Genomic DNA, 11,269 nt, shown 5'->3' with positions numbered 1-11,269 from the left:
CACACACACACACACACACACGTAGAACAGAACGATGACCTAGGCCTACCACACATGATTAGCTATCCAAACCCCTCGTTGTGGTAGAACATTGTAAATTATATGTGGTCTGCTAGGTTATAGTTTTATCTAGCACAAGTATGTTCTGAAGCAGCATACTTTCACACAACAGGACAAGCTAGGCTACAGAATGGATACTGTCACATCCAATAAAGTTAACTGTTGAGACAGTCTTGGTTAGGGTATTTGATACTGAGCTGAAAGGTTAGGAGTTTGAACCCCAATTTCCCATTTGTACCTGTAAGTATCCTATTTCCTACCTGCTCACTAAGGACAAGCATGTAAACAAAATAAATAAGTATCAGTGCCATTTGGGTGAACAAGCATTTCATGGGTATTTCTGTAAACTACTAATTGTACCAGTTTTAGCTATTTTTCCTTGTTCTTCGAAGTGCTCATGGCGTTCCACATTTCTGAGGGTGAGGTGGTGTTCAGAAGACAACCATACATATCCATGTGGTCCCCTTTGGGACCTGACTGTGTAGCACCGGGTCACGACTGGGCACAGGACATTTTGGACCTTCGGCTCTTCTGACCTGGGACCAAAGGAACAGAGAACGGGACGAATGAATAATCAAACACATGTATATCCTGGAGTGAGGGAATCAATTCTGAGAAAAGGTCATCTAAATGTACTTATTTTCAATGTTAAAACAAAAAGTAGAATATAAGTACTTTCATGATCCAAATCTGTCAAAGGGGAGTTTCCTTCATCATTTGTTGCGTTTTTTCTTTATAATGTGACACAGTTCAAAGCCTATGAACATATTATCCGTGTAGTCCGTGTAGTCTCTGAGGGCCCTCTTCCTCTCTTGACCCATGAATGTCTTTATTTGTTTTTATTGAAATTCCTCATGCACATTGGCTGACTTTACATACTGAAGATCATTTGGGAATGGTTTGCATTCCATATCTTTGAGTGCCATTTTGGTCATGCCTGGTTCTTTTCTGCACATTTACTAGCCAGCCTGCAAACAATTGTGTCTCTCTGATGATCAGCAAGCTTCTCTGGCCATAGTCCTGGGTCCTCTGGAAAATGCTGTTCTGCAGTGCTCACATTCTTCCCCTTCTCTTCACCCTTAGAGCAGCCTTCATTCCCCTTACCCCCTTCACCCCCAACGTCATCTATCACATCTTTTAGCTCACTATCTGCTACAAGAATAGAGCCCTCTACAAGCATGACGCATACATGATTGATATTAGCCTCTTAACCTGCTGATAGCCTTACATACAATGTAACAGGCTACTTGATGTTAGTGTTGTTAAGCTCATTTCAGTTTAAAGTGCTACAAATGATTACTTGGATTAACTAATAGTTGCCACCACCAGCCACCATATGAGCTCACCTTTCCTTCCCTCCTCAGTAACATCAGGAGATGAGGAGGGACCTGCCGCTGCTCCACTTCCTGTGGCTGTCTCTGAAACTAAGGGCCATGTTTGTCATGATGTTAATCTTTGCTAGGTATTTTATTTATTTCCTAGGTCATTCATTTATTGGATAGATATAATGTCATATGACGTTGACGGTATAATGCAGAACACTGTATGATGCCGTATACTGGTATATATTGCAATTTTGCTTTTTTTTCTCCTAACTTATTTTTTGGAGAAATAAATTAGCAGTTGTTTTCCCTCAGCTTTCTTTTATTCTTTTATTTCTTTCTTTAAATTTTGTGACCAAGATTTCCCTTTCTTGGGGAAGACATGAACATCGTGGTGCAAACTAACGCGCCAGCATTAGCACTCCCTCCACTCGCCTTTAGCTACGTTACTGTTTTAGGGAATCCTTGTTCATTGGTTGATAAACCATTTATACCCCTGCTTCAAGGCTTCGACCTGAATAACTTCAAAAGGCTGGGGTAGGGCTACTCGATTCTGGAAAAAAATCATAATCACGATTATTTTTGTCAATATTGAAATAACGATTATTTAAACGATTATTTTTTAGTTTGAAAAATTATGATTTTTTGCAGCATTTCTCTTAAAAAAAAAGGTTGCAACTGAGAACTTAAAAAAAAAAAAATAGAAAAATGGAAAATGTTCAAGCAGAAAAGAATGCAAAAAATGAAATAGAAAATAAATATAGATAAACTTAACACAAAAAGTAAGGACATTTGTGTTTGGTTGATTATTTCTCTGTGGCAACAATGCTTTTTGGCAATAATTCTTATACCGTTGGAAAGCGTGTATAGTTCCCTTTCAAATGGTGCCCCATTTGTAAGGAACATGCACTTGTGGGATGAGCAGCAGAGCTGAGTATGTGGGTTGCGCCCATGAAAAATTTGCCAAATCTTCTCTGCCAATGCCAAACAGCTTATGACTCGTTTGGTGTTTGGTGGATTGGATAATTGAAGTTTGAGGAAACAAGACATATTGGCAAATTAACAATTTATTCATTTCACAAACAGGAGCCTCAGTAGCGTGTGGAAGAACCATACACAGCCACAACAGCCTGGCACCTCCTCCTCATGCTGGTCACCAGCCTGGTCACACACTGCTGTGGGAGGGCATCCCATTCTTCAACCAGGATTTGTCGCAAGTCAGCCAGCGTGGTTGTGTTGGTCACTCTGGCACGAACAGCACGCCCAAGCTGATCCCACAAGTTTTCAATGGGGTTGAGGTCAGGACGGCTAGCAGGCCATTCCATCCTCTTCACTCCCACATTCTGGAGGTAGTCTCTGATAAACCCCTTCTGTGGGGGCAAGCATTGTCATCTTGGAGGATAGAGTTCGGTCCCAGACTGTGGAGATATGGGATTGCCACTGGTTGCAGAATCTCATCTCTATATCTCTCTGCATTGAGATTGCCTCCAATGATGACAAGCCTTGTTTTTCCAGTGAGGGAGATGCCACGCCACACCATCACACTGCCTACACCAAAATATGTTATTCTATCGGTGCAGCAATCAGCATAGCGTTCTCCGCGTCTTCTCCACACTTTGACCCTATGATCCAACTGCCGTAGGCTGAATCTGGACTCATCACTGAACATAACGTTCCTCCACATGTTCAGGTTCCAGTGCACGTGTTGCCGACATCAGCGCAAACGGGCCTGACGGTGAAGGGCAGTCATGGCAGGACTCCTGGCAGCCCTATGAGACCGGAGATTGGCTGCGTGTAGTCTGTTCCGGATTGTCTGGGCAGAGAGCCGTCGGCCATATCGTCCTGCAAACCTTGAGTGCAAATCTGTAAAAGACAGCCTACGGCACCTAAGTGCTGACAGGGTGATGAAACGGTCTTCTTGGGGTGTTGTCTTCTTGGGACGCCCACTTCGCGGCCTGTCTTTGACATCCCCTGCTATATGGTACTTGGCCTTCACTTTGGAGAGGGTACTAGGGCTCACTCCAAATAATGCCGCAACTTGGTTTTGCGGAACACCAGCTTGAAGTTACCCAATCAGGTGCCAATCAGGCACCTGGTTGGCAGCACCTGGGCTTACCAGAAGCTCAAAACAAGTGTCAATAGTAACAGCAAAATAACCTGTTTGGCAAGGGCAGAAAAGATTTGGCAAATTTTTCATGGGCGCAACCCAAATACTCGCTGCTACTCATCCCACAAATTCATGTTCCTTACAAATGGGGCACCATTTGAAAGGGAACTAAACAGGCTTTCCAACGGTATCAGATTTATTGCCAAAAAGCATTGTTACCACAGAGAAATAATCAACCAAACACAAATTTCCTTACTTTTTGTGCTAAGTTTATATATACATTTTTGTATATATATTTATATATATTTGAAACTTGATTATATTAGTTTGACCAAACATCGAAATCGCGATAAATGCTTTATTAATTGCACAGCTCTAGGCTGGGAACTTACTTTGATTATCCGGCGTGGTGGCGTTGATGGCCTGCGTGGACTCACTCTTGGGGGGCTTCTTCTTCAACCAACTCCACTTGGATTTAGCCTTGGCCCCAGCCCCGCCCGACTGATCCTCCGTCGGCGTCGGCGACGGCTCCCGGCTACCTCCCCCACTGGCCCCCCCCTCGGCCTTGTTGCTGCTGGACAACCTGCTCTTCCACCTCTGCTTCAGGGTGAGCTTCCGGGTGGGCTCGTCCCCCCCGAAGACCTCCATGGGGTCATCCAGGGGCCCATCCGAGGGCAGCGGGGACAGGTGGTCCAGCCGCTCGCTGCTGGTCGTCCGGGGTCTGCCCGGGTCCATCTCCATGTTCTGGGCCATCTCGCTGGTGGCCAGGAAGTCGTGGAGGGAGCGTGCGGGCGGCGCCACGCCCCCCAGCGCCAGCAGGTACTTGGGGTTGTGGTACTTGTGCGCGGGCACCTGGAGGGCGTTGTTGCGTGAGCGGTCCAGGCTCATCTGGAAGCGGGAGGTGGTGACGGGGATGGGCGGGCGCTTGGGGGCCACCTTGGGCCTGGGGGGCGGCACCTTGTCCGAGGGCCGGGCCACGTTGAGCTCCTTGTAGAGGTCCAGCAGGGCCGAGATGGCGTAGAGCTCGCGGAAATCCCGGTCGAAGGCCTCTACCACCTGACCCGTCATCACCGTGATCATGTTGCGGTCGATGCGGGAGCAGCTCCAGGAGTAGCTGGAGGGAGGGGCACCGAGGTCTGGGATCAGAACAGGCACACAAGGAGGAGTGTACGCACACACACACACACACACACACACACACACACACACACACACACACACACACACACACACACACACACACACACACACACACACACACACACACACACACACACACAAACCATCACATCACACACAGTCAAACGTACAAAGACAACTTCCAATCAAACCCACACACATAGACCCAAACACACACACCCGGTCATATAAGTAGTACACATTCGTACAACTACACACAGTCATGCACACACACTACCGAATGCACATTTAGGCATGCACACACAAGCACACGAAAACACAAACACCCACCCACACAAACACAAACCAACCATCAGACACAGTCAATCGTGCACACACAATTTCACACTCGAACCCACACAACCAACCAGACAAAAACACCACAAGCAAGTAGTCATACATGCACACATTAAGATAACCACACACAGCCATACATGCACGTGGCCACTCCCATGTGTTACCTGTACGAGCCGAACACCACCTTATCGCCGTCCACTAGCATGTACTTGTTGGAGAGCGTGCCAGGGAGCGTACCACAGGACATGGTCAGCCCCCACCCATGTAGAGTTCTGCAGCGGATGTTCTGGAGACATAACATAACATATAAGTTATCATAAGTTATAAGGTCAGCTATAGCTACCATATCAAACTTTTGTACAAATCATTTGGCAAAATACCCTATTTAACATTGTCCATTCAGTTTTCTGAATTATTCAATGTATAGGTAATCATGTATAATCAATACATAAGCATCATCTTATTTTATGTCATGTACATGTACTGTATATGTAAAGTAGAGTACTTAAATGTGTAGATACTCTAGTTAATGTACAGTAAATTCATAGTATATGGTAACGTACAGGTAATGTAAAGGTTTTGTGATTATGTAATGTATATAGTATATAGTTAAATATATGTCAAAGGAGAAGATGTTATAGATAATGCACTGTAATGTAATGACAAAAAAATTTATACATAGAACAGGTAATGCAAAAGGTAATATGATCATGTCATGTAAATGTAGCACAGCTCACGTGTAGGTGATGCATACTGTATGTATTATACGAAATATCTATGTAATCTCAAGGTCATGTTCAGGAAATGTAACTGGCCATGTATTTCTACGGTATGTATTATAGGTAATATATATTTATCTGTAGGCAATATACAGGTAATGTATACTGTATGTACAATGGGTAACCTCCAGGTATCAAACAGGTATCGAAAGTTAGCCAGCTCTGTGTCCTCCCGAGTAGAAATAATGGCTTCTCTTGAAGCTAAGTGGTCATAGCCCACCCCTGGATGATTAGTTGTGTTGGTGGGCCAGTATGGGGTGCTATGGCTCTGGCCTATCTTATTAACCCAATCCCTGAGGACGGAGCTTGGGAATCTGTCCTGTCATGACCTAGGTGGGTGCTACACGCTGGTAATGGAGGACGGATCAAAACCCTCCCCCCGACAAGCACAACTAAAGTAAATAATGTAGATAAGTCATGCATGGTACTTTTGGTAATGTTCATATAATCTATAGGTAATGTATTGGTAGTATAGGTAATGTATATGTAATCTATAGGTAATGTAACAGCTAACGTATGGGCATTGGGCAGTATAGATAATGTATATGTAATCTATAGGTAATGTAACCGATCATGTATGGGCAGTAGAGGTAATGTATATGTAATCTATAGGTAATGTTACCGATCACGCATAGGAAGTACAGACAGTCCACCAACCCGCAGGTGCTGTGATCCCATCTGCAGCCTGCAGCACATGTCCAGGAAGTGAGGCATGCCACTAGCGTCCAGCAGGATGTAGACGGGGACGGAGCGCCGAGACGCCGCCTCCATCAGGTCCTGCAGGATGTGCAGGTCCGTCAGCAGGTCCATCACTATGGCAACCACCTGTCAATGAACATCACACAGGTACAGGCTAGGGTAAATAAAGGAAGCAGGCAAAATGGACTGAGGGGTAAAACAATTATTTCACGCCTCATGCAAGTTGGCCTAAAGGGCGTGGGATATGAACTGGAATTTGAAGGGCTTTGAATGTAGTGATATCCACCACCATGCAAATGGGAGACATTTTCAGAATTCATTAAACACAAAGACAATGTTCGTCACTGTGTGCCGTGAGTTAGCTCGGCCGGCTGGTTGGCATGAGTGGGAGGGGTAAAAGGGGTTATTTTTAGAAAATAAAAGTTATAGGATATGATTCTATTGAAAATTCATTCAATATTATTTATATTATTTTAGGCTACGAGCTAGTCGAAATGTTATAGACTGGGTCTTTACTGGACCCCACACGTGCAAACAGAGCATGCAGTCAAACAACTCATTCCCTCTCTCTCACAACCTCAGTCAACGCAACAACTTGAACGAAGAACAAATCACAAAACAAAGTTCCCGTCAGTGGAGGGAATGCCAACTTTCTTCACTGTATTCACAATGGTTAACTTTCTTTAAAGTTAGCCTACTCAATGGGCAAACACTACGAATAGTGTTTAATCTAAGAGGTATTTTCCAGCGACCACAGCAGAACAAGCCTTAACTCTCTGGACTGACAGCACCACAAAGACACCATTAGCCCTAAAGATTCAGAGCAGAGGAGGAGAGACATATCTTGGCTGCGTTTCAACAAAGTAAACACAATGATGTGTTTATCCTTTTGCTGTGAGTTAGGATTGCAGGCAACGCTGAACTGAAACATGCAAAATACAACAGACTCAGAGGGTTGTACGACTCAATACCTCGACTCTTAGGAAAGAGGAAAGGTACGAGAAGTCTATCCTCATAACAACAACAACATTCAGTGGCAGAGACCCCCAGACAGTCCAAAGGGGTCTGAGTAATAAACTGGAGGAAAAAGTGTGCTTGTAGTTTAGCATACAAACTAGGCCCATTGTTTGAGTTTTCCCAGAACCCTGAGCTAGGAATGTGCTGAGTACAACTTCTGCTGTTTTGTATCAGCCAAATACAAGATGTGACTTGAGTCAAGACACAGAAGTTTAAAAGTATCACGCCGTCTGTCTCTTCTTGTTCCTAAACTCTCTTACACACACACACACACACACACACACACACACACACACACACACACAGACACACACACACACACACACACACACACACACACACACACACACACACGGTACACACACACACACACACACACACAAACACACACACACACACACTTAAAGCGGGTGCAATAACGCTGTAAGAGTGGTCCGCAAAATGCTTGTTTTATGAATCTAGTGGTGTGTTTTGTATTGTATAATTTGTGGACTGACTTTTACATAAAATGTACCCACCAACCTGTTTTGAGACGCACAAATACATGCATAACTGCAAACATTCACTGAACCTAGTTGCTATACCTACCGTGACAAAGAAATTCGTAAAACAATCCAGACACGCATACAATGAAACCAGGCACGGAACTGGTTCATCCGGCTGCTTTATGTCTGACGTGTTTGTGTGTGTGTATTTGTGTGGGTATATTTGTTTGTGTGTGTGTTTATGAGAAGCACCTCAGCTTTAGTTTTCATGGCATGGAATCGTGTTAAGCGATAAATACAGACTGGTAAAGGACACATACATAAACGTATGACACTCACACATCGGACACACATCGGACACACACACACACACACACACACACACACACACACACACACACACACACACACACACACACACACACACACACACACACACACACACACACACACACACACACACACACACACACACACACATCTGAACTTATCTTGATGAACATTCCCAGCCAGCTCAACCTCTGGACATGGAAATAACTTGAGAATGAGAATGCACATGGTGAGTGGTAGCCCCATAATAAACCACAGGAATAGCCCATAATCAACAGCAATAAAATAGATTAGCAGTTGTAACCTGCTGACGTTGAGACTTGGGCGTGCCGTGTCTGAAGATAACAAAGCAATAGCAATAGGAGAGGATTAAACAAATGATAATGAGGGTATCCAAAAAGGAATGTCATGGGAAAGGGAGCAATTCATGTAAAAAATAAATACTTTAATTACTTTGAACATTAAACTCTCCTGCGCGACCTGACCCTCTTTGTTCCTCGACTGTTCCGCTTTTAAAAGTTGTAATAATTTTTTTTTTATTGATATTTAGCTTTTTGTGCATATCATGTCTTATTATGTAAGATGTCTTAAGAAAGGTTATAAAAGGGTTATAAAAATGATAATAATAGATTCTTAAAATATCATTCAAGTTTTTTGTAAGATGACAAAAAAGGCATAAACCGAGTCAAGCAGAAGACCAAAACACTGGACTAATGGGCAGCTGCGAAGGGATTAAAGAGGGGAAAGAGTGAGTGATTAACCTTTGGGAAAACTGTGCCATGTTTGGAAAGAGGGAGGCGCAGTCTTTCAAAAGCTACCAGTGATTGAGCAGGAACAAGTGAGTCAGCTGGACGGGACCCTACTGGTCTGTGAGCATGGGTTGCCAAGGACAACGGCTGGCCGGCAGGCCCCTCTCCCTTTCTCTGTGTAGGCTACTGCTGTGTTAAGGCATGTTTCCCCGACCGTCCAAGGCATATTCTTGGTTTCACAGAAGTGAAGGTGGTGCAACCGGATTCATTATAGGCCTGGGGGGGTTCCTTCATGGTCACTTAATTAATGATTTGCATTAAGCTGTATCCAACAACTGCTTGGTTTTATTAATTTAAGTGAATCATTTGACTGTGTTTCTAAACCGGTGACCTACTTATCTTTAGCTCCTGTGCGTTCAGTAGAGCCTTTGAAGGGTCAAATCACGACAGATCGACAGCACTCACTAAGTTTACAGGCGCGGCGCGCCTATAAACTTTGCTGACGGTACCTGTAACTAATTAAACCAAACAGGAACGGTAAGGACATATCATAACCAACTCATCTCTCTCTCCATGTCTCTCACACGCACACGCACATAAGCACACGTGCGCAAGCACACACGCACGCACACACACACACACACACACACACACACACACACACACACACACACACACACACACACACACACACACACACACACACACACACACACACACACACACACACACACACACACACACACACAAGGTGATAAGGAAATAACCCATCAGGCCTACTCAAATGAATGTTGAACAGGTGTGTTCAACAGTGTTTTCACTTTTGCTTTGCACACATCATCCCCAAACTCACACACTCACACATACATTGCAATGCGGTTTACATTCCAGTTAGGCACATTTTTGGGTGACATTTTCAAATGCGCCTGCACCTTGCTGGCTTCCTGGATCATGCGGCGTACAACCTCCTTGATGTGCGGTCCATTGTCTTTGGGTGGGTGCGTGTGCACCGCTACTCTGGTCACTCCTCGGAAAAATCCACCGCTGGGCCAGCCAATGTCCAACGGCGGTACGTTGGTGTCAGACATCTGGGGCCAATACGTTGAGTGGAGCCCCGAATCCCCGCTGGAACCCTCCGCCTTTGCGGGGGACGCTGTACTTTGAGCGTCGGCATTTTCTGAAGTGTTGTCTTTAAAATTGGCGAGCAAATACTTAACCTCCCGCGCGGACAAAAAGTCATTGGCCTTGTCTTCCTTCAGTCGAGTTTTAAAAGCCCCGTCTCCGTTCTTCAGGAGCTCCTCAACAGCGGCGCGTTGAGCCTCGCTGTAGTAAAACTCCGGCTTGTTCTCCGGGACCGCCGGACGGATCTGGCCGTCTTCCATACACATGAGCTGGGACTCGGCCATGGCTGTCACCAGCCCAATGCGGGAGTCCTCCTCGGGTTGAAAGGACAAACTCTGTTTGTTTGGGGTATGAAGCCGCGGTCACATCTGTGATCCGAATGACGTCGCGTCCAAAGTGAAATCCTAGTGTAGCCTACCTGGTGTAGCGCCGGGGCGGTGAGAGAATAAGAGGGAGTTTCCAAACACTCATTCCCTTCAGATTGTTAAATGGTCGTTAATCATACCGATTTTCATAACAATGTTGAAATTCTTCCGGTCAAACCTGGAAAACCAAAGTCCTAAAAGGCAGTTCTGTTGAACTAGCCCCAAGACTTGTTAGGGCCACGCTCCTATCCTGTAGACATATTTCTGATTAGAAGGTATTCTAATATTAACCAGATGATAATATGGAATATAATATGGAATAATATGGAATATGGAAAAGCTAGGTAGGTCTATCTGTTTGAAGGAACAGCAGTCGAAAGATAAACTACGATCTTGAGCTGCATAAAATGAATTCAAAGCATCATGTAAGAACATGCTTATTTCGAGGAACAATATGTGTGCGCTCGGGTAGATGTGTCCTTTTTTTGGGGGGGAAGGGACGTCTTACAAGATAGCCTATGTTCCTTCTCCTTTAGAGGAGGAATTTGAAGCAACAAGTGAGGCTATAGGCCCATCATGCCCTAAAAATGTTAAACCAACAGTGGTGGAAGAGTATAGCCTGCTCCTGTTTTATCTCCATTGGGTAGGCCTATGCATTTCTTATCATATGCCGAACCCCTCTCTGGCTCCACTCCAACGGGACTGTTGGAGTCAGTTTGGAACTTAGTTTCTGCATCAACAGTAGTTTTACAAGATGA

The 11,269-nt window shown here is 44.7% G+C and overlaps 1 protein-coding gene across 2 annotated transcripts; it reads right to left on the bottom strand.

The window, feature by feature from the left end:
* On the bottom strand, positions 1–10,995 carry fam83fb (family with sequence similarity 83 member Fb). 2 transcript variants are annotated; one of them, XM_056587205.1, is made up of 6 exons: positions 9,957–10,995; positions 6,402–6,569; positions 5,130–5,251; positions 3,882–4,603; positions 1,407–1,484; positions 1–596 (listed from the first exon to the last, which is right to left on the bottom strand). In XM_056587205.1, exons 1-6 carry the CDS (start codon positions 10,428–10,430, stop codon positions 553–555), a joined length of 1,608 nt encoding a protein of 535 aa, XP_056443180.1. In that variant the 5' UTR covers positions 10,431–10,995; the 3' UTR covers positions 1–552. The 2 variants fall into 2 exon arrangements, with proteins under 2 accessions (XP_056443180.1, XP_056443181.1); XM_056587206.1 differs by lacking the exon at positions 1,407–1,484.
* Between the last annotated feature and the right edge of the window lie 274 nt (positions 10,996–11,269).

Source organism: Gadus chalcogrammus, chromosome 3 (assembly GCF_026213295.1).
Source record: "Gadus chalcogrammus isolate NIFS_2021 chromosome 3, NIFS_Gcha_1.0, whole genome shotgun sequence".
Lineage (NCBI taxonomy): Eukaryota > Metazoa > Chordata > Actinopteri > Gadiformes > Gadidae > Gadus > Gadus chalcogrammus.
Note: the sequence above shows the minus strand (reverse complement) of the source record. Positions and strands in the feature narration are given on the sequence as shown.

Excerpts from the sequence above, each read along its gene's own strand:
- fam83fb (XM_056587205.1), bottom strand. The coding sequence starts at position 10,430 with ATGGCCGAGTCCCAGCTCATGTGTATGGAAGACGGCCAGATCCGTCCG. Across the intron at positions 6,570-9,956 it reads TGATCCAGGAAGCCAGCAAG|GTGGTTGCCATAGTGATGGA; the intron begins GTGCAGGCGCAT and ends GTTCATTGACAG. Across the intron at positions 4,604-5,129 it reads GTGGTGTTCGGCTCGTACAG|CTACTCCTGGAGCTGCTCCC; the intron begins GTAACACATGGG and ends CCCTCCCTCCAG.